The 24,592-nt window shown below is 40.7% G+C and overlaps 1 protein-coding gene across 12 annotated transcripts in view; it reads right to left on the minus strand.

The window, feature by feature from the left end:
* The window catches only part of LOC138961060 (GATOR2 complex protein WDR59-like), a 130,113-nt gene that overhangs the window by 57,667 nt on the left and 47,854 nt on the right, over positions 1–24,592 (minus strand). For 3 of the 12 annotated variants that reach the window (XM_070332683.1, XM_070332663.1, XM_070332654.1), the window contains exons 14-22: positions 24,263–24,355; positions 21,400–21,562; positions 20,015–20,084; positions 19,118–19,259; positions 18,531–18,700; positions 17,209–17,403; positions 16,137–16,290; positions 9,402–9,459; positions 2,960–2,989 (exon numbers count right to left, since the gene is read on the minus strand). In XM_070332683.1, the coding sequence (XP_070188784.1) occupies positions 2,960–2,989; positions 9,402–9,459; positions 16,137–16,290; positions 17,209–17,403; positions 18,531–18,700; positions 19,118–19,259; positions 20,015–20,084; positions 21,400–21,562; positions 24,263–24,355 (1,075 nt within the window). Of the gene's footprint in view, positions 1–2,959; positions 2,990–9,401; positions 9,460–13,094; positions 13,159–14,111; positions 14,718–16,136; positions 16,291–17,208; positions 17,404–18,530; positions 18,701–19,117; positions 19,260–20,014; positions 20,085–21,399; positions 21,563–24,262; positions 24,356–24,592 lie in introns of those variants that run through there. The other 9 variants (XR_011454146.1, XM_070332707.1, XM_070332670.1 and 6 more) reach the window with 6 other exon arrangements.

Below are 24,592 nucleotides of genomic sequence, written 5' to 3' on the forward strand. Positions count from 1 at the left end.
GACACACAGAATATAAACTCAAGAAGAGGCAGGTAAAGTTCAAAATTGTATTGAATCATAAAAACAACTCAATACAAGGCGTAGGTTCTTTTCAGAAAGTATATCTGTACATTGGTTCACTCTATACCTGTAATTTTCCTACTACTCGAAAAATATTCTAAGTCCTAAAATGGCTGAAAAATTGGGCATGACCCGTAGGTACCCTTAGCAAAATACGCTACTGAAAGCAATATCCTATGTCCTAAAATGGCTGAAAATTTGGGCAGAGGTTCGGGGCCTGAGTAAAAATAAAGTAAAAGAGTAAAGCGACGCCACTTTACTCGCCGTGTGGTAACCTGGGACTGCGGAACGTTTGTTTTTAACCCTGTCAGTTCAGTCCACAGGGCGGAGTCCGGTATACCATTTAGACACTTAAGCCAGGTTGGTTGCCAAAACTCCGGAGGACAATTTAGAGATAACAACAAATACTTCTCAGTACTCAGGTTTGGACTCATCCACAACCATTCCCACCGAAGCAATGCTGTAACCCTAAGTGGTGGTGGGGAGTCCGGTATACCATTTAGACACTTAAGCCAGGTTGGTTGCCAAGACTCCCGCCGAACCTTGAAAACTAGCAGCTTATATACCTTCCCTGACGTCAGTCCACGTGCAAAAACAAATTCGTGGCAAGTGACAGGAGCGTGACTTTGGGTTCACAACCCCGCCAGTCAAGCCGGCGCGATCGTATCAACGTCATAGAACAAAATGGGGAGGGAGGGGGGGGGTGGGAGAGTCTCGAGGCTGCTGTCAGCCTCCATAGAAACTACAGTTAAAATCCCTCAAAAATACACAAAAACTCCTGTACAAAGAAAACTACATCAAAAACGCTGTAAAGAAATACATCAATAAAATGGAAATTCTACGACGCATCGTTTGATACCAAACACTCATTGGTTATCAACACTGTGAACAAAGTGCAAAACCTCTGACTATTACCTCGCAAAATAGTCATGTTACACCAAACACCGTATGCAGTTACAAGTTAACCACAATCAAACACAGTGTATATTGAACAGGCTTCTCATATGTAGATGATAAACATAAAATCTACATTCTACTAAACAAATGAATACAGAATACATATTTATATAGAATACATAGGTAAAAGAAAGAATGATATAAAAGCTACAGAAAAGAAAAGAGAGAGAGAGTAGAGAGAGTGTGTCTGTATGTGTATGTGTGTCTATGTATGTGTGTTCGTCTGTGTGTAACAAGTATTATCATAGACCTGTATTAGAAATAAAGAATCAGGTCAAAAAGGAAAGGGGGTTGGGAAGGGAGGTGAATATAGCAAAACAATGCCCTCAGTCGTTAACGGCCCACGTGCATAAACATTCGTGACAGGAGAAACGACCTAGGGGTCATATCCCGTCAGTTCTGTCGGCGCCATCGTGTCAAAACCAATTAACCAATTAATTCTACCGCAAGAGAACAATAGAAAACGGGACCGTATCATACCTATTTCCAAACATTTACTAAACAAAAGAACAAATATGATTTTAGAGTGTGAATCTTAATTCCACACAGTTTCAATACTAACCTAGATAATATATTCTGCTCTCTACATTTTCTCTTCTTCTTCACTCCATATACTTTAAGAAGAAAATTACATATGGAGAAAAGACAAAAATATTGCTGTAGTCGCTTTTCTCCACATCAGCGCGTGTCGGTCTTGTTCGGGGAACAAGTACTTTTTCAAGAGACGGGTCTCTTAAGGTAAATGATTTACTATGTTGTATATTATTGAAGTTGGAATACATAGCTGGAATGTAATGATAGTGTATACAAAGTGCACTAAATTCTAGTGTGAAATTTTGAGAGAATTCTTGTTGTGATTGTGTTATGGTTTTCGTTGGTAAATTCTTGAACATAATTGCTGTTACGCATTTATGTTATGTTTAAGACAGTGATACTATGTGTGGTAGTGTCAGTGATGGATTAAGTGATTCATGGATGAAGTATAGTTGGATTTTGTCTGTGGACGGAATGTGAATGTAGAATGAACGAGAGAGATGTTTACATGACTTTAATGTAGGAAGAGGAGAGGGTTTAAGAGAATGTGTATTAAGACTTTGGTTAATTCTTTAGGAGTTTCCATGAGGAGTTTTCCATGGCGTGGACAAGGGACGGACCTCACACGGGAGAATGCGGAGCGATGGTGGGGGAAGAGACCACATCGGCGCAGAGATGGCTAGACGGCGGAGTCTTCATCGTACCGGTCGTAGCGACGACGGTTATTTTCGCTAATGGCGGAAGTGTTTCTCGGGGAGAAACGTGAAAGTTGGCACCTATAAGGAAAGTTTCTGGGAATTCATCATCTACGGGATTCAGCGACACAAGGATGTGTAAATGACGACATGCAGTGAGCCGTGATACGAACTCGTGAGTGTCTGTCAGCACCTTATCTTGTGCGTTAATCTATCTTTGAGAAAGTATCTTTATAATATGTATTTACATGCATTGAGTGAATGCTATATGTTGTGTTAACTGTGTGTTCAAGAAATTGATTCGTATTGATGTATTTGAAGTGAAGAATTGTGTTATATTTTGGTGAGGAAATAATAAGTCTGCATCCTCCCAAAATTCTGTGTTTGGAGTGTTTTGGTGTGAAGTTTGAAGTCAGTGTAAAAAGATAGGGCAGAACACGTTTTCAGAAAAGATCCTTTATTCACACTACAATCCACTTCATGACACTCGGCAAGCCTCTACCCCCGCAAGTGCCCCACTAAACAAAGAAAGTCTCTCGGGATTCCCAGCGCGAGTTTAAAATAGAACATTGTGTAATGTCTATGTATAGCATGTGGGTACAAGTAAACTCTTAAGCAAGCAGGGGTTAAAGTTGAGGACAAAAGTTGCGCCGTATTGTCCCGAAAGTACAATAAAACTTTACGGCAGCATTATATATCAGCACAATACTAACCTCCCTCGAATGTCGACATCCTCATATGCCCTGTAAATTGTGCTGTAATTAGTTTCTATAGCAACTGGACTCGAATAGTTACCCCAAAAGGCAATCGTAACACTGTTAATTATCACACACAAAATGTCAGTATGAAATAAAACATTCACAATAACCAGCACAAGTTAAATCAGATTATGACATACTTCTGTTAAATCTGTGTCCTCTGCTTTGCCCATACAAGTGAAATAAAAGCAAACTACAGTACATTTACTACCAAAGGGAGTTATTTAACATATATGTGTCCTCAGCAGGAGAATTGCTATAGATCTATACACATTAGTCTCTCAGAACACATTGCTTAGGAAGCACAACAACAACAAAAAAACACACACAAAAACAAACAAATAACCAAAAAAATGAACATTATAAGTGTCTCCAAACATCTCTGCTAGTCTGAACATTTTCCAGGTAAAATGAAAGTATCATTAGTAATTAAAATTAAAATGAATATAAGATGAATAAGAAGCATTTTTATTAAGGATGAAAGACTGAACACGCAAGAATAACAGTTATCAAAAATAAATAATTAAAATCAGGCAACTGACCATGCTGTTTCTAAACAAACTTAGTCTAGAGGCACGAGAGCACGAGTGGCAGATCATTTGGTGTCCATTAATATATTACCCCGCTTCCTAAAAACTACACAGCATTTAAAAACAAACACTAGCAGTCATTCTGATTTTGGACTTGTTAGCTAACAAAATTTGCAATTAAACAAGAAAAATATTCTGTAAAAAGGCAGCTGCAAGCGCTAAATAATATGCACAGAAATCCATACTGAAAAACTAGTTTTGACGATGGCTAGGACTCATGTCTGCAGAATTTCTGTTCTTTTCAAACAGTAACACATGAAAGCTAACTGCTCTTACTGGGGCATACTATACTGTTCAAAAAAAGAAACGCATAGTTGCTACTTGCCAAATTTGTTTTATTTTTCGAAAAAATTAACAGAAAATCCAATATTTAGATTATTTGTTTGAAATTTGGTATGGACACAGTTGAATGCACACACAGTTCATTTGCATCTTCAAATCAATCAGTCAATCAATACGATTGGGTGCCGAGGCTGTCAAGTCAGTAGGGGGTGTGACTGCCTTGAGCAGCAACAACTGCCCGGCACCTTCTGGGCATGGACTGGATCAGATGCCGGATATCTTGCTGTGGGATGGTGTCCCACTCCTCCTGAAGTGCCTGCAATAGATCGCGGTGATTTGCCGGCGCTTCTTCTCGCCTGCGCACACGTCTGTCCAATTCATCCCAGAGGTGTTCTATCGGGTTCATGTCTGGCGACATGGATGGCCAGGGAAGCACCTGGACATGGTGGTCGGTGAGGAACTGGGTGGTGAGTCGTGCTGTGTGCGGGCGAGCGTTGTCCTGCTGGAATATGGCATCCTGGTCAGCCAGAAGAGGAAGGGCGTGTGGGCGCAGAATTTCCTCCACGTATCGCTGGGCAGTTATGCGCCCTTGGACGTGCACCAGGGTGCTCCTTCCAGCGGTATTGATCGCCCCCCACACCATGACGCCTCCACCACCATGAACGGGTGCCTCATCCACACAGTTGGGCGCGTAACGTTCGTTTACTCTCCGGTAGACCCTCCTCCGACCATCATGTCGCTGGAGCAGGAAGTAGGACTCGTCGCTGAACCACACGTGTCTCCAGTGATTCCGGACTGTCCAGCGAAGGTGCTGGTTGCCCCACTGCACTCGGTTCTGGCGATGGCGGCGGGTGAGGACAGCTCCTCTGTGAGGTCTGCGAGCTCTCAAACCAGCTTCATGCAGGCGGTTCCGCACGGTCTGGTCCGATAATCGGTGTGGCCCGGGGAGAGCCTGGACAGAAGATGAGGCCGACAGGAAACGATTCCGGAGGTGGCGGAGCCGTATGAAGCGGTCGTGAGCAGCAGTTGTCGCCCTTGGTCTTCCCGCTCGTGGCAAGTCAGCAACGGAGCCAGTGGCTTGAAACCTGACCCACAGTCTACTGATGGTGCTCTGGGACACGTGGAAGTGCCTGGCGATTGCACTTTGACTTTGGCCTGCTTGTAAACGACCCAATGCAATTTGGCGGTCTTCTCTGCTCAATCGGGCCATCTTTCGTCGCTGAATTCTCGTCTGATTTCTTTGTGGCGAACAATCCGCTTTTATGGGTTTTGGAAGACATGGTGAGAGCTCAATATTCCCCGAGTTTCACGAGATTACACTGAAGCATGACGAGTGGTCATGCCAAATGAGCAATTTTGACATTGTAGCCACTGATAACGCATGCGTCACGTGCAGAGCTCACTTGTGGCAATGGACGAAAGGTCGACGACCAGATAAACATTTTCTGCAGTTTGGTGGATATCCTTGTAGCCATATAACTAAATTAACCAAATATTACAAGCTATGCGTTTCTTTTTTTGAACAGTATAAGTTGGATCGCTACATAAATGTCCGAATTCTCTTTCTCCTCAAAGCATTTGATAGTTTAAAGCAAGTGAAGCTTGCGTGATACCTGTACCCATCCTTTCCCTCCTCTATCAGGCCCAATTGATCAAGTCCACCCAATTCATTCTCTACACAATTAATCTTTCTGTTGAAGAAAAATTAAATCAGCTCATATTTCGGAACGATACCTGATTTGTTGTTATACAGAGTTTAGTATCATCATGCAAGTGCATAATATATGTATGTATATATGACTAAGTGCCAAAAGGTGCGCAAGAAAAGCGGACAAAGGGGCTAAAAAATAAAAGTTGACAAACACGACTGATATTGTGATTTTTGTTAAGACAACAGATGCTGGAACCCAATTACGAAAAGAAAAGATAAATTTACCCAAATGATTTTACAAATAACGATAATTTTGTTCGTTATATCATTCAAAACGGCACTGAGTCATAGCATTAAGGTTATCTCGCACGTTTTTAAAGCTAGGGCTTTGAAACTTGGCACACAACCAAAGTATAATGACCTCCAGGTATGGTGCACATCACATTAAACAACATTGAATTTCAAGGTCACAGCGAGGTTAAATTTCCTTTGCAAACTGGAAAATTGTCGTTGTCACGTCTTACATGTTTTAATACTAGATCAGTTAAACTTTACATACTTCACATACTTTCAGCATTTTTATAAAACCTCATTAAAAGTGACCTGCTGGTTAATCTTTGTCAAAGTTCAAGGTCACAGCGGGGTCACATCTGGTCCAAATGTGGAATATTTTCAATTTATTCAGCGCGTTTATAGCACGAGCTTTGAAAATACACACAGTTCTAGTGTATAATGTTCACACACGATTAAAGTCTGGTTGAAAAAGTCAAGGTCACAGCAGGGTCGCGTTGAGGTCAAACATATACATTTTTCAATGAGGTTTTCTCATATGTTTTTGAAGCTAGGGCCTTGAAACTTGGCACACTACGCAAGTTAAATTAAACCTCATCAAATTCCAAGGTCACAGTAAGGTTAAAGATCCTTTAAGGATATTTTCTAAAAAAGGTGACCGCCTGGTTAATGTTTGTCAAATTTCAAGGTCACAGCAGTGCCATCTGGCTTAAACTTTGAAAAATTGTCAATTTCTTCAACTAGTTTTATAGTGTTTGAAGTCATTCACACATGATGAAAGTCTGGTTGATAAAATCAAACGTCAAGGTCGCAGCGGGGTCGCATTGAAGTCAGACACATACAATTGTCATTTTCACGAACGCCTTTTAAGCAACACCTTTGAAACTTCACACATTCCAAAGTTTTGATGTTGTTTGGTTATAATCAAAGTGTGGTCAATTTCCATGATTGAGAGCATTCAGAGGGGTCAAGTTGAGGTCACACAAAAAGTGATAATCTTTATAAGACTCACGTTTGCTGCTATTGCTCACTTGACATTGGTGAAAGTGCTTATTTTATAATTGTTGATCTTGATGTTTTGACTAATTAATATTACCAGGATCAACCATACCAGATTTCAAAGTCCAGAAGTTGTCAAACCTCAAACCTGTTGGAAGTTTCAAAGATTTAAGCATCAACAAATTTCTATTTGATTTGACCTTAAATAACAGATTTGACCTTAAATCTTAAAACAGATCAACCAGACTTTGGTTTTATATAAATTGAAGTTCAATACAATTTCCTTTTTTTTTTTACCCACGCGAGACCCTGCTATGACCTTCACATTTCTCAAGGATCAACCTTGAATTCTCCATGTTGAACAATCATTAAGCAAAAGCGTTGTTTGAAGTTTGAAGGTTCTAGCTTCAAAAATCTCTGAAAAAATATGTTTCATCCGTTTTCTGAACCACATGTGACCCAGCCGTGACCTTGAAATCTGACAAGGGTCAACAAGACTTTTACCATGCATGGGGGCGATTAAACCCCAAATGTGTGTGAAGTTTCAAGGTTTCAACTTAAAAAACGTCTGAGAAAAATATACATTTTCCTTTTTGGACAATGTGTTGCACGCAAGACAACACGACAAACGCTCGTGTTATCATTCTTTTACTTTAAGGTCGACTTGCGTGCCCGCTCTTTCGCTAATCTCAATTAAAATTCATCTTGGAAGTTCGGTTTTATTACGCTTTTAATTAAGAAGATTAAACTAAGACAACAAATAGTTAGTTTTACCCATTAAACTCGATAAGGTAGTGACATTTTATGTTGAACGCAAGATGGTGTCGCACGCAAGATCTGAAAAGATGTTGACGACATAATTTCAACACTTGATAGCGCATTCGTGGTTCGTGATTTCTTCACAAATTTTGAACACAGAATGTGTCACGTGGTTCCGTAGATGAAGTAGATCTTTGTACATGTAAATTTTGTTTTTAAAAGAAAATAACCGTCAATTACCGAACATTTTGTCGCACGCAAGATATGACGAAATTTTCAAATCGTTTTCAAAAATGCTGTTCAAAAGTTCTGCAGTCTTTGCTGGATTACTTGAAAGACAGCAGTTTGATACACCGTTATCGCTTGACGTGTCGACATCAATTCCAGAGTTTTTGAAAAAGAAATTTAGTAAATATCTGCGATTGAAAAATAAATGCCGTGATGACGACACATCTTGCGTGCGACACCTTAAAATTCGGTTATCGAAAAAAAAAAATTCTCTCGAGATTTAGATTTGACGTTTGGTCTCGTCTGTAAAGCGATGTTTCAGGCATTCAATCAAACTAAATGCAATTCATTTGTGCTTCTTGTTATTTTTCTGTGGCATATTCAAAACACGAGGTATCACGATGTCCTTTTTCAGATGGCCGGTTTTGGCGTTATTTTTGACTTTAAACAAAGATAACTTCAAAACCGTTCAAGTCAGACACACGAAATTATGTCCACTATCTCTTCGCACATTCATCCACACACACACCAATTTTCAGCAGACACACGTTTTTAGAAACATTTTTATTGTAAAACAAAGTCGTCTTCTGTTCTGTGAGCACCTTTTGGCACTTAGTCATATATATATATATATATATTATATGATTTTTTATTTTAATATGAAGACTTCTTGACAGCTGCACTAACTCGCATGCACTCTGTAACGCTTATGCACACATGCACATCTCTCTCTATCTCACACACACACACTCTCTCTCTCTCTTACTCTCTCTCTCACACACACACACACACACACACACACACACACACACACACACACACACACACACACACACGCACACACACACACACACTCTCTCTCACACACACACACACACTCTAGACTCTCTCATTCTGTGAGAAATTAGTGCACACAGTGAATTCCTGATTCATAAGTAACTACAGTACAACCCATGCTGAAATGTTAGAAATTAATTGGTTCTTCAAGCAAATTGGCAGAAGTTAGCTAGTACAAAAGTAATTAAAGAATCTTCTAGCTTCTTTTATCATGCAGTTTTTCATCAAGTTATTCATGCAATTAACTGCAATGCAAATGGTAGTGATTAGTCTTGGGAAAGTGGAAAATGGCAAGTCAAATGCAAGTCAAATGCTTTGACTTAATAAGCTGCCTTCTCTGGTTATTGTGCTTTTTCCAATTTTAATGATGATTCCATATCAAAGACATGTACACCACACACACAGACAAATACACACGTGAATGTGTGAACACACACACAACTGTGCAAAAAACAGTCTCTCTCTCTCTCTCCTTCGGTCCAAACCGGTTATTCATAAAACGGAAGAAGAGATTGAGAAACAGTACAAGTCACAAGCAGAGTCTACGTTCATTATATGTCAAAGGCAAACTATTATTGCAGACTGAGAGACAGCAGAAAGAAGCCCCACAGGCTATCACAGACAAGACCAGCAACACAAACCACACAAATCAAAAAACAAAACAGGAGAGATTAAAACCAAACAAATCAAGTCTAGCACAGCAGTACATAGCAAGGTGAGCACTTGAGGAAGGGGGCTATCAGGCGAGATGGCAACTTACTAGTTCTCAGTCCCTTAAGAAGTCCCGTTACGGAGGATACCGTGTGATAGGGGTTGTACTGTACACAGAGAACACACACACACCAACGTCAGACATAAGCTCAAAGAGGGACCACGGGAACAGGGAGAGGGTTGAGGCGTCGCGTCAGGGAGTACTCGTATAGCCAAGGTGCGAGTTAGCTTGGGGAGAGTTGGCATGGAGAAAAAAAAGACCTGGATTATGTGGAGGCAAAAGTTCAATAACAAGAGAAGTTGCTTGAAGATTACACTAGCTGTGAGACCAAGGGTTGAAAGGGAAACAGGACATCAGGGGTGAGTGACGGCAGATAATACAGACAGCCCAAGTTCCAAAATTGGGGAGGGGTGGTGAAGGAAGGAGGGGATGATAAGGGGATACAACTCTAAAATTCGTTTCAACCAATTCATAATGACTTCCAAAGTCAGCTGTAGACATCAATGGAAGGGTAAAACAAAATTGTAAAATTCTCAAGACCTGTTAATGAAAATGTCTGTCTCAGATTGAGATTGATACAAATCAGCATTTTAAAATGTCCATCAACATCAATTATTAAAACACTTCGGTGCAGGTAAAATAATATACAAATGCCACCGACGAAATAATGAAACAAGACCTCTGGAAGCCTGGTACGAACATCTCCACAACCACAGTACGTGTATCTTATACGGCCGATTCAGTTTATTTGATTACAAATTACTGCAATAATATACAACTTGAATGTGTGGTGCTGAATCATACATATTACATGTCACTGGATGATTTGTTCTCTCAGCAATGGTGGAGATTAAGTGGATCGGGAAGGGGTGGAGGGGTGGAGGGGGGGTCACCAGACCCTAATGATCAGTGGTCTCAGCAAATAAATAGATACAGGATTGATGTACTGTTATTCCCTCACCCCGCAAAGGTGCAGTCACAGTCTAAACAATTTTTTTTTTAAACTTCCTTCGATTTTAGAGAAAAAAAATCTTGATAATTAGACTTCAGGTGCACAATTTTTTTAATTAATTCATCCTGAAAGTCAAAACTATAATAGAGTACAAAAGTTCATCACAGCTGAGTTTAATTGGGGCTGGAATCAGGCAGCTATCTGGAAGGCAGGGGGCAGGGGGCAGGGGAGTAAAGGATCATCCTTGAAGATAAGAAAATGCTAAGCTGAACAAAGTCCCCCTGTTGAAAAGACAAGCACATAGCAAGCGCAGCTAAGATCCACCTGTGACACAATATTACACAAAAGATTGTCACATCCCGGTATATAACAACAAAGATACAGTTTGAAGCATAGACACACTTGCAAGCCCTTCCCTGCACTAAAGACCACAGCTCATGGTACATGGTAGTCTGTACACCAGATACATTAAAGTAGAGTCGTGCGCTTCGAGAGGTGTGTCGATTTCTGGCATGAGTGACAGTGTAAGAAGAAGAAGAAGCAGAGAGATGTGATCTGTAGAAAGTGCAAGCATGAGACCAATGTGGATAGATGATCGGCTGTTGCTCCTTCAACCCTAGTCATATCAGGGATGTGATTTTATGAATGAAATAACGAGTGTAAAAAAATGTACATCAGGAAACTGGTACATGAAAATGGCTGACAGTTATGCACGTACGTACAATCAAGTTGTTGAAACTTGGAGATATTTTCAGTTTTAGTAGTTTTAGGGTATAATGATCGGAGGTTACAATACAATCAGTTTCATGTCCCTCTTTCTTTCTTTCTTTGGTGTTTAACGTCGTTTTCAACCACGAAGGGTTATATCGCGACGGGGAAAGGGGGAAGATGGGATAGAGCCACTTGTCAATTGTTTCTTGTTCACAAAAGCACTAATCAAAAATTTGCTCCAGGGGCTTGCAACGTAGTACAATATATTACCTTACTGGGAGAATGCAAGTTTCCAGTACAAAGGACTTAACATTTCTTACAAACTGCTTGACTAAAATCTTTACAAAAATTGACTTTCTTTCTTTATTTGGTGTTTAACGTCGTTTTCAACCTCGAAGGTTATATCGCGACGACAAAAATTGACTATATTCTATACAAGAAACACTTAACAAGGGTAAAAGGAGAAACAAAATCCGTTAGTCGCCTCTTACGACATGCTGGGGAGCATCGGGTAAATTCTTCCCCCTAACCCGCGGGGGGACCAGGGAGGGGTAAATCCTTCCCCCTAACCCGCGGGGGGTTTCATGTTCCTCGTTAGGTTAGCTTCTCGAAACAAAACAAAAAAATCAATACAAAAAAATAAATTGAGAGAGAAGGAAAAGAATGTGCAAGCAATTCTGAATGCATATGGCGTGAGTTCTACTCCTGCACTAGCTATGATACTACTGGTGTGAAAATAACAAATGCAGAGTGCAATACAGATGGGTGATTAAACAGGACAAAGCAAAGTAACTATAAATGTGTGTAGGATATTTACAACAGCGGTTCACACACAATTGCTCTTCTACCCATAAAACACAACCACCGACACAATCAACAAGCTATATACCACAGTTCTGCTGTCTATGAAAACAATGGCGAAAAAGGTAAACGTCGTCACATCATCAGAATCAGATCTGTCACATTTGTGTACAGAATTGACTTTGACTCTTATGTTTCAGCTTGCAAACTAAAACCTGAAAGCTTTCTCAATATACAAATTACACTCTTCTGTCACTGGACTTTCATGAATTAAAATTCATCAGAATTAATATACTAGCCACGATTGTGTTAAGTAGAAAAACTTACAGAATATACTGTATTTGCAACATTGTACAATAGGACTAAAGAGAGGCCATTTTTAAGGCGTGTAAATAGGTCAACTGATCAAGCTTATCCTTTACAGTTTGCAAGCTGAAAAGACAACACCCAGCAAAATCAATGTGCATCATAACAGTTTTGAGGGTTTGAATAATTACATGTACAAAGCAGGGGCGGATCACATCAATTTTAGGTTTTTTTCTTCAAATTTCTGTTAGTGATAATTCTACGACGCGAAGCGTTTTGTTGAGGGCGCGAAACGTTCGAAGCTCTTAGGGGGGTCCGGGGGCATGCTCCCCCGGAAAATGTTGATATAAACGAGGAAAATGGAACAATCTGGTGCAATCTGAGCCAAGAAACTCCCCTAATACACCTTCCCAAAAGTAAATTTAAGAAGACAAATTTGGATCAAAACAAGGACAATTAATCGATCAGGTGCAACCTGAGCCATCAAATTACCCAACCACTTTCCAAAACCGTCACTTAGAAGACAAAAGCCGGCTCCTAGGGGGAAAATTTTAATAAATATCAAGGAAAATGGAGCAATCTGGTGCAATCTGAGCCATCAGTTTTTCTTTATTCTCAATTTATTTTTTATTTTTTCAGGCTAGAGAGGGGGGGGGGGGGGGGGGGGGGGTTCCGGAAACCCTCCCTGGATCCGCCCCTGCAAAGTGTTGATAAAATTGTACAAATGTGTAAATAATTGAAGACAAAATTAAAATGAAAAGAAGCAAATCATCAACAAAAAAAGAAACCACGATTACAAACAAAAATTAAATTTGAAAGGGAAAAAATAACAAAATTGAGAGAAATGGTAGCCACAAAATCAAAGGGAGGTTAAAAAAAGGGAAGGCGCCAAGGCAAGGGGAGGTAAGCTATGACACACATTGAGAGGTTGCCACAAGATGGAGGATGATAGGACGCAGACACAGACTTACGCAATAGGCTCCAGCCACTATCGGTACTACTGCCAGTCTGATAATATGTAAAGTTTGCCTCCGTCTATAGTAAAAACAGGAGTAGAAGAAAAAACAAAAAGTTTTAAATCAAAGTGAAAACCTCTTGCTTTGTGCTCATTCACTTAATTTCTGCCTAGTGGCAGTGACAGAGAGTGAAATCATACAATCTTGTCAAGTCGCTGGGTTCAATCAAATCAGACAAAGGTCATTTTTGTTCTAAATTCTGTCCATGTGCAGACGTCACCCGTATTGAGCTTTGTCTTCTTTTTAATCAAAGCTTACAACCTTAAGTATGAAAGATCGAAAATTAGAAACAAAAGATTTCATTGTATGACTCTAAGACAAAGGCAGTTTGAGCAGATATTTTCAGTTGAGCCCAGTATAATAAAAAGTAAAATAAGATTCTGTTCAGTTTCATTGGTCAATTTGGGCTATGCATTACTTCACAACTTTATGTTTTCACAATTTTCTTCAATGTGGGAATAATGCATCTATGTGGACTATGAACAATATCTCCCTCATAAACTGCACATGCACAAAACAGAACACATTTGGGCAATGATCAAATAATCTGAACATAAAATATAACATAAACAAATTTAACTTAACATTTAAAAATTCATGCATGAGGGGGTGTGGTCTACAAGCCAAAACCAAACAGGCTCAACTTCAAGGAGGAGGGAGGGGGGGAGGAGGGAGGGACAGGGGGCCATCGTCAAGGAAACAATAACGGAAACCACTGAATAAAGTAGTTGTATGGCACAAATCGAGAAAGGAATCAACGACTTCAACACAGTCTGTTGCAATGTCAAGTGCTTTGATGACAATCAAGTCTATATCTAAGATCACAGTTAAATCTAAATGGATGCTTTTTATGCTACAGTGATTCCAGTGGAACCCCCCTTTTACGACCTTCAAAAATCTAAGAAAATCAGGTCTTAAATTGGAGGGTCTTAAAAAGGGGGTTCCACTGTACCTGCAACGGAAGGACACCCTTTGGACCAGCAAAAGAAGGACACCCTTTGGACCAGCAAAAGAAGGACACCCTTTGGACCAGCAAAAGAAGGACACCCTCTGGACCAGCAAAAGAAGGACACCCTTTGGACCAGCAAAAGGTTTCTCTACATTGCAGGTGTCCCTTCACAGTGGGTATATTCTAGCCAAGTTAACAGAAAAAGGAACAAGAGATGTCCCTTATTTAGAGGTGTCCTCTCATCGGATGGGCTTCACTTCGCCGGTCCCACCGTCTAGCATATCTTCCCATATTCTTCTTTTTGCTTTCTGACAAGTTACTCAGGGCAGGTCTAGTCCAATTCAAAAGTTTGTGGGCATTCTCCTGGTACCCACTGACAGTTTTCAGAGAGCAACAGCATAACTTAGACCACCCAACATGAAATAGCAAAACTAACAAGAATGTCTGTAGTTTGAAACACTGAGACCCTTGGAATCAAAGCACTTGACATAGGGACCGACTGTTGTTGAAGGGAATTAAACAGCAGAAACACCAAGACACAAAAACTGCCGAGAACACTGACGGAACATTGAGTTGTGCTTACTCCGCGTCCATGAGGTTAGTTGCAATGATCTAGCCAGTTTAAACAACTGAGTCAGACAGAAATTCAGCCCAAAGTTTCATTCAGTCATTTAGGGAGACAGACTTAAGCTGAAAAGGGAGACCAAAACGACAAATACACAGTGTAAAAAAAGAAAGAAAATTACAATGGCTTTCATGCTATATGGCAAATAAATTCTTGTTCTTGTTTTTTTCCTGAATCTGACAAGTTTATCTACAATGTTCAACAATAGTCGAGAACAGAATCATTCTTAACCAAGTTGAAGAGCTGAGGGGGTGGGGTGGGGTGGGGGTCTTAGGAGGAAAAAAGAATAAAACTAATCTTCCTAATCATAAATTCAAAATCACAGAATTTACTGGGCTCAGGGAAGTTTTTTTTTTCGTGTGTGTGTCAAATCACGTCTAAATCAAAACCTACAGCTTAGCTTACAGCTGCTATGCTTTCAGCAACAAAGGGGTGGAAAAGCGTTGTCATACCAGCACGTAGCAACGCGTATATTGTCAGCAAAAATTGGGCAAAGTCATGCCATCCTAGGATTCCTAAGCATGTTGAAATGCACAAAGGGGAAGCGCAGGATGCAGCCAAAATTTATAAAAATTGAGAGAAAAAAAGAACTGATGCATACAAAGAGTGAAATATTTTCTCTTGACATTTCCTAAAACTAACTAACTAAAATAAAATTAAATTAAAAAGTCTGAACTTCCTACTTCTTTATGTTTGTGTCTGCACTTGTCTGTCTGCATGTGTGTGTAATGTAAAAAAAAAAAAAAAAAAAAAAAAGACACTGCAAACTTAAAAGGAAGTTCAACCACTCAATGCAGATTTGAAAATGGACCAAATCTCGAGAACTTGTTCCATGACAAGAAGTGAAAGTTAACAAGAATCAGGAGCATGGTTGTAATTTGTTTCAATAGATCAGTTTAAAGAATAAGGAATATTTTGCAATGACATTGACTCCATAAATTATCTGAGAATTTCAACAACCTCAAACAAAGAATTCTAATAAAATCTAACTATTTTTGTCCTTATTTCCAGAATTATTACACATTGTAACAGGGTTTTCCAAATCTCATGTCCTGTAGCACAGACCAAACAACAACAACAAAAATAACAACAACAACACGACAGGCTAATAATATACACTGTATACATTGACTTCTCAATTTGTGGACAGACAAAAATAAAGTACTGTTTCTTTCAACATTTGCAGTACTTTTGTTGTCACAATAGCATATTGGTACTTCTCAAGAGGTTGGCGGGAAAGTTAATTATGGTCTATGAATATTATAAATCAGATTTTGTGAGCCCTTGATCATCATCATCATCATTGTCGTCGTCGTCGTCGTCATCACCACCATCATCATTATCAAGCTTGTAATCAACATCATAATCATCCTCATCATTATCTAAATAATACTCTACATTGGTCACAGAACATGTCACTTACATTGGGAGGTGTAAACTCTAGCGAAACCTTTGAGCCACTGCGGGGGACTTGAGCCTGGCTGCGCGCACGGGGTCGTGGCGGGTCGGGCGTCCAGAAGAGACAGCACAGCATGGCCAGCGTCTGGACGTCAAACTGGGCACCGTGCTGGTCAAGGCTGCACGGTACGGTCACTTTAGTCAACGCTGTATGTTTCAATTCTTATCACACCAATAGACGATTTTGGGAAATAATATAATTAAACATTCTATGCACTAACTTTTCCTGTTTTTGGATTTGGGATTTGGGAACGTTAGCAGTGTATCTGTTCAAGATTTTGTTCTCACAGTGACTGTGTGTGTTCAGGTCATTTACTCACAACAGCCATCCCTTGTGAAGCTTCAAGTGCAGCAATTTATATTTTTGTTCGTTTGAATTTTCAGTGTAGTAAATACTAAATGGTGTTGAAGTATAGCATTTTCTCAATTTTATTCTCAAATTTATGCCATATTGCACAAGAATAGACATTTTAATAACATTTTATGAGAATGAAGGAACATAAAAATGCCCATTAGTGAGGCCACTATTCACTGTAGATGATGGGCGGGGATGTAGCTCAGTCGGTAGCGCGCTGGATTTGTATCCAGTTGGCCGCTGTCAGCGTGAGTTCGTCCCCACGTTCGGCGAGAGATTTATTTCTCAGAGTCAACTTTGTGTGCAGACTCTCTTCGGTGTCCGAACACCCCCGTGTGTACACGCAAGCACAAGACCAAGTGCGCACAAAAAAGATCCTGTAATCCATGTCAGAGTTCGGTGGGTTATAGAAAGAAACACGAAAATACCCAGCATGCTTCCTTCGAAAGCAGCGTATGGCTGCCTAAATGGCGGGGTAAAAACGGTCATACAATTAAAAGCCGTGGGAGTTTCAGCCCATGAACGAACAAACAAAAAACTGTAGATGATGTTTTATGAATTCCAGGACTCACAAATAATAAAGAGGGAACCATTGCATGGTGTGAATCATTTGTTTAAGCGTAACAATATTTAGCTTGGCGTAGCAATTGCTCTTAAAACGTAGCTCTGTTTTCCGACTTACATGTACTTGAGGAGGGGTCGGCCGCAAGGTGTCATGGCCCAGGGCATCTCCATCTGAGGGACGGGACTGGGCAGCACTTTCCTGGAGGCCATGGTGGCCGCAATGGACCATGTCTGGACCAGGTCCTTCCTGCCGATGGCCGCCGCTGCGCTCTGGTTGTGACGACACGTGCCTTCTACGTCGTCCAGGTCCATTCTGTGGGACAGGGGTCATTGTGTAAATGATGGTGGTGATGTTGGTGGTGGTGTTAGTGGGGATGAAAGTCGCTTCTTCATTTCAATGCTTGTTATTCTCTCAGGTGCCAGGAGGCGGGTTCCGAATAACTCTCACTTACTCTATTACACATGTCGTTTGCATTTAGAGCGCTTACTTCCCTTTGGTTATCAGGTGTTAGTGGGGGTTATATGTTGTGATTATGTTGAGGCTACTCCTGCTGCTGATAAGGCAACAAAAAAAAAGGTCTGTTTACGGTAACATAGGCCAAAAAAATAGGGTCGGAAGGTCGGGATTTCTTTTTGATTTTTTTCCAAAAAACCATATTTTTACGTTATTTTGCAAAAAAACCAAAAGTGGTTTGTTTTTTGTTTTGTTTTTCTCCCCCAAATGCCAAAAAAAAGTCTAGGGTCGCGCGAAAAAAATAGGGTCGGTCGGGTTACCGTAAACAGACTATTTTTTTTTTTGGCCTAATGAATCTTAATGCTGATCATGGTGGTCATCTTCACACAAGCATGGCACAGATGAAGTAGACAAGAAACAATAACACTGTCATCACAAGACTGCTCTGGCCAGGGAACCAAAGCAGCAAATAGTTACCCTCATGGAATAAAACAAACAAAGCAAGCATGCTGAGCTTGAGGGAAAGCTCTTGCCTACTGCCACCATTCGCTTCCAATGGCTGAAGCATGGTATCATCTTTTTCTCTTGCTGCCCAGAGATGATATGCATGCAGTCTTTGTCATTTGTCTTACCGCAGCTAATTCATTACCACTGCTACAACAGAACAGTTAAATGTGGCTCCTTATTTTCTGTCTTCATTATAATCACAATCTGGGATAAATAGATGACACAGACACAAGACAGGCGTTTTGTAAACAGGTGGTACCTATAGCACACAAAGAATGTATCTAGAAAAAATAATTGGACAACGCAATCTTTTTTTCTTCTTCTTTGTCAGCATTCCATGGTTTTGTCTAAAAAAATGCAATCAAAACTTGTAAGACAGTCCAGTTGACAATTTGAGTCTGTTATTTTCACATTTGTGAAATACCAGACACTTCAGGTTAGCGCATACACTGCATATAGTACCTCTGTATGTGACTTACTTATAATGCTGAGCCAGGTACTTGTTGACGCCTACCAGCACCTCCACGTCGTAGATCTTGACTTTGCCCACCGACAGCTGTTTCTTGGAGGACAGCTTCTCACCGTAGCGTTCCTGTCGCTTGGGCCGTCGTGATAAGCTGTGGCTGTGACTGTGTCGAGATGATCGTTGCTGAAATGAAGGTGGGCACAAATGAAAGCAGTGCTCACAGGTCAGAGGCAGACTCAGAGTGAAAAAGAAAACAATGTATGTACGGATGTGCAGTAGGGTGTGTGGTAAAACACTTGGGTTAGACCAGAACACTTCTATTTTCTTATTTGGTCTATTTTGCTTTTGTTGATAAATTCTTTCAGTAGGCGTTTGTCTTTTTCATTCTACGTTTGTATTGTTTTGTTGTCTGTGTCTCACGCCGTTCGCCAATCACCTAAGTTCTTCTTCAGGATTGTGACAATCACTGACATACTTAACGTCTAAAAAAAACAGTCACTAGTGTTGGTGAAAAATGATTTTGGTGAAAAAGCACAGGGCTAAAATAAAAGTAAAGCTAAAGCCCAACCACAAACATGCACAGCAAGCATTCAGCCTCACCCGCCCCTTTTTCTCAAAGAAGTCGGAGATAGACATATCACTGCTTGGTGTTGGTGGACTTCGTGAAAAGACCAGGGAGAATGGATTCGTACGCGTGTTGTTCCATGATGTTTGTGTGAAAGCAGCAAGCTCTGATAGGGCTCTGGAGAAACAAAATCACTAAATTATAATGATAGGGCTCTGAAAAAACAATCACTAAATTAGAATGATAGGGTTCTGAAAAAACAATCACTAAATGAGGGCTCTGAAAAAAAAATCACTAAATTATAATGATAGGGCTCTGAAAAAACAATCACCAAATTAGAATGATAGGGTTCTGAAAAAACAATCACTAAATGAGAATAATAGGTCACTTGAAAAAAATAAAGCACTAAATTAGAATGATAGGGCTCTCGAAAGCAATCACTTATTTATTAGAAAAAATAATCTCTAAACCTTCACAACAACCAAAAAACTATTGAATCAAGCACTTGAACTAAGCAGACTGAGCATCATCTGAACCTCATATGACTTAGGATTTAGCAGAAACATATTAAGGAAATGTTGTGTGCATGCATATACATATACTTAAATATTACTTATGCATGCATGTCTTGCTGTACTTATATATGTTATCCACTAATCTTTCCAAACTACAGGCCTGGGAATGAGTAAAAGTGGTTTGGGCGTACTGACGGGAAAATGTTGCGTTTTAAGCATTTTTAAGGGCACACGGAGGCTCTTTTCTTACACAATTAGAAAAGGACTTCGTCGTAAATACGACGAAAGGCGTATCATTCCCAGGCCTGAAACTAGTAACTAAAAAACTGTCATGCTTTTCATCAATTTTTCACCATCTGAATCGCAGCAACAAAAAAATGGGAAAAAGAACCTATAAAGCCTAATAGTTGCACATACTTTGGTGTAATTTCAGCACCTCCTGAGACCTTTTTCATTTCCGCTGGCACACCAAATGCAACCAGAAAACCTGCACACAATGCAACATACGTCAAAATAAGTGATCCAATTATAAATCAACATCTGCACATCCTAGTTGCTTTTTCATGCATGTATTTATCTATCAGCCATTTTAAATTCCCCATGCCACCTGGAGAGCTATCCAAACAAAAGAGAAATCAACTTACATGTATAAGAGAACATTAACAAAATTCCCGGAACTACAAATACGTAGTTAATATTCTTTCTTTCTTTATTTGGTGTTTAACGTCGTTTTCAACCACGAAGGTTATATCGCGACGGGGCGTAGTTAATAACTTATTAACCTAAGCAGAGTAAACATAGTTACAGTGCAACTCACAAATACAGTGGAACCTGCCCTGGCGACCATCTGTCCGTTACAACCACCTGCCCATTACGACCAACCCAAAAGATCTCTAACAGGAGTTTGTTCGATGCAATTCATCTTTCCCTACCGACCACCTGCCCATTACGACCAACCCGAAAGATCTCCAACGGGTGTTTGTTCGATGCAATTCATCTTTCCCTACCGACCACCTGCCCATTACGACCAACCCGAAAGATCTCCAACGGGTGTTTGTTCGATGCAATTCATCTTTCCCTACCAACCACCTGCCCATTACGACCAACCCGAAGGATCTCCAACGGGTGTTTGTTCGATGCAATTCATCTTTCCCTACCAACCACCTGCCCATTACGACCAACCCGCATGAACCGAAAGTTCAAGCTGGCGCCATCACCAACCTGTGCCTGCGGTCAAGAAGACCAAACAGCGGAACACATCTTACAGCGATGTCCCTTACTAGATGAGGAACGAAAAGAAGTGTGGCCGTCACCAACTCCCTTGCAGACCAAACTATACGGCAGTCGACAGGAGTTGGAGAAAACGACAACATTTATCACCAGTGCTGGACTGATTGTGTAACCTCTGCGAACGCCAAGAAGAAGAAGAAGAAGACGACCAACCCAAAAGATTTCTAACGGGTGTTTGTTCGATGCAATTCATCTTTCCCTACCGACCACCTGTCTATAACACCAACTTTGGGTCAGTTCAGTCCGTTGGGTGGTCAGTATATAGACAGGTTCGACTGTACGAGCACTGGAATCCTGATGTACAGTCCTGAACCGAAGAGCCTGTACGTTAAAAATTAACTCAGTACAGTAGAACCCCCCTTTTAAGACCCCCAAAAAGGAAGTAGCGTTTAATTGGGGGTCAATTTACAGAGGTTATGAACAAAAGTCTAAAAAAGAAAGGTCTTAAAAAGGAGTAAGTCTTAAACCGGGGGGTCTTAAAAGGGGGGTTCCACTGTAAACAGCAGGCTTACCGTTTGAGGAGAACCTGGCGCCGCTGGTCCTAGGGAAGGGGACACTGGAGTCCTGAAAGTTTCCTAGAGAATACATGGGCAGAATGTTGAACGCTGTGGCCTGCACGATGGGCGGTGGGGCACGAGTGAACGACGCTTCAGACTCTGGGGACCTGCGGTCATCCTGTGAAAAGGAAACAAGAAGAGCAAACGCTCGATCGAGTCACTTTCGCAGTTCTGAATATTATATGAGGCATCAGATGGACAGGAAGAAATTGCTATTCACAACACAATGAGTCACGTTCACATAAAATTTGAGCCCGGTCACTTTTATAGTTTCCGAGAAAAGCCCAACGTTAAGTTGTGTGTTGCCGAACAGAAAAGGCTAGTTATCTCCCTTGTTTTTCTGATAACGTTCGTAAAAGGCTACAGATGTAAATACTTTGATGTAAAGAATAATCCTACAAAGTTTCAATCACATCCGATGAACTTTGTCAAAGATATAAAATGTCTAATTTTTCCTTTGACGCTGACCTGTGACCTTGAAAAAGGTCAAAGGTCAACGAAACCATCGTTAAAGTGTAGAGGTCATTGGAGGTCACGACTAAACAAAATATGAGCCCGATCGCTTTGATAGTTTCCGAGAAAAGTCCAACGTTAAGGTGGTGTCTACGGACGGCCGGCCGGCCGGACAGACTAACACTGACCGATTACATAGAGTCACTTTTTCTCAAGTGACTCAAAAATGAAAATCAAATTGTGATGTGCTACTTAACTTAGTTCTTTCTTTATTTGGTGTTTAACGTCGTTTTCAACCACGAAGGTTATATCGCGACGAGGAAAGGGGGGGAGATGGGATAGAGCCACTTGTTAATTGTTTCTTGTTCACAAAAGCACTAATAAACAAGAAGAGCAAACGCTCGATCGAGTCACTTTCGCAGTTCTGAATATTATATGAGGCATCAGATGGACAGGAAGAAATTGCTATTCACAACACAATGAGTCACGTTCACATAAAATTTGAGCCCGGTCACTTTTATAGTTTCCGAGAAAAGCCCAACGTTAAGTTGTGTGTTGCCGAACAGAAAAGGCTAGTTATCTCCCTTGTTTTTCTGATAACGTTCGTAAAAGGCTACAGATGTAAATACTTTGATGTAAAGAATAATCCTACAAAGTTTCAATCACATCCGATGAACTTTGTCAAAGATATAAAATGTCTAATTTTTCCTTTGACGCTGACCTGTGACCTTGAAAAAGGTCAAAGGTCAACGAAACCATCGTTAAAGTGTAGAGGTCATTGGAGGTCACGACTAAACAAAATATGAGCCCGATCGCTTTGATAGTTTCCGAGAAAAGTCCAACGTTAAGGTGGTGTCTACGGACGGCCGGCCGGCCGGCCGGCCGGACAGACTAACACTGACCGATTACATAGAGTCACTTTTTCTCAAGTGACTCAAAAAAGAGAAACAAAATATGAAGAAGTGAGGGGAAAAATGAGTTCTACTTCTATAAAAAAAAAACCACACCATGTCCTCCATAGATCAATTCAATCTCTGGACATTAATTCTCCAATCGTCAGTAAGTCAACTGAGTTTGATAGCCCCTGCCAACCCTTGTCAAGCCTCAAGTGTAGTCATTTCCTTTTTTCTTTTTTTTTAAATTTTCAGCGTAGCAAATGGTGTTTAAGTGTAGCATTTTCTAACATAATTCCCCCATCCGCATTGTGCCATCTTGCATAAGAATAGACATTTTTAATAACGTTTAATGGAAAATCAAGAACATAAAATGCCCATTAAAGAGTATTTTCAGCTTAGACGAAGTTTTATGACCCATTTTGTGATCGCTACACAGAGTGGGAAGCAGACAGGAGTACCAGGACTCACAAACTTCTTCTTCTTCTTCTTCTTCGTTCATGGGCTTAGACTCCCACGTTCACTCATGTTTTTAGCACGAGTGGATTTTTACGTGTATGGCCATTTTTACCCCGCCATTCAGGCAGCATACGCCGATTTCGGGGGAGGCATGCTGGGTATTTTTGTGTTTCCATAACCCACCGAACTCTGACATGGATTACAGGATCTTTTCCGTGCGCACTTGGTCTTGTGCTTGCGTGTACACACGAAGGGGGTTAAGTCACTAGCAGGTCTGCACATAAGTTGACCTGGGAGATCGGAAAAATCGCCACTCTAACCCACCAGGCGGCAGCGACCGGGATTCGAACTCACGACCTCCCGATTAGGAGGCCGACGTCTTACCACCACGCCACTGCGCCCCGGACTCACAAACAAGAGGGAACTGTTGCATGCTTGTGATTATTTGTTAAAGCGTAGCAATCTTTAGCTTGACGTAGCAGTTAGCAGCTCTCTCTTTGGTCTCTGTGTCTGAACCTATTGTTTTGTCTGATTTGAGTTTTAAAGTCTAACGTTTGAAATCAAAGTGAACAAACCTGAGCTATATGTACCTGCAAGCTTCTGGTCAAGAAAATATTACTTCAGACAAGCATTTTAATTGTAATATTATCTGATAGAATGAAACAATTATGTTTTCTGCATACACATGCATGTAACTCATGACCCCTAACTCAGTGATGGCGCTAGTATTTTTTCAAACCGGTACGCAAACTTTTATGATGCAAACAGTCCAGAAAAAACAGTAGGCTGGTCATTGGAACCAGTAAGAGTCCAACTCTGAGTACATACGGGTTTTGTTGTTTTACCAGCAAAATAAAAACAGTAGTTCTAAAACTCAACCGGTAGATCATACTGGCAGCCAATTTTCTTCTGGCATTTTCTCATTTCAACCGGTAAAATACCGGTAATTACCGGTTAACGCCAATACTGTACCTTTACTGTTAAAGACACATGATAAAGCTTGCTGTACTCACCATACTATCTAGAATGGACATGAGTTGCCTGAGGCACATCTCCAGGCAGTTATTGTTCCGTCTCACAAACTTCACCGATGTGTCTGAAAGTACCTGTGGACAAAAGCAGGCAAATCATCTTCACACAAGAGGAGCAAACAACAGCAACAGCAACAACAAACAAACAAGAGGCGAAGCCATCAAGGCTCACGTAAGAAATCGACAAACAGTAACACAAACTCAATCACTCCGTCACACACACACACACACACACACACACACACACACACACACACACACACACACACACACACACACACACACACAGTAAGCATAGGTGACACTGTGCAA

The sequence above is a fragment of the Littorina saxatilis genome, linkage group LG1 (genome assembly GCF_037325665.1).
Source record: "Littorina saxatilis isolate snail1 linkage group LG1, US_GU_Lsax_2.0, whole genome shotgun sequence".
NCBI classification, from domain to species: Eukaryota; Metazoa; Mollusca; class Gastropoda; order Littorinimorpha; family Littorinidae; genus Littorina; species Littorina saxatilis.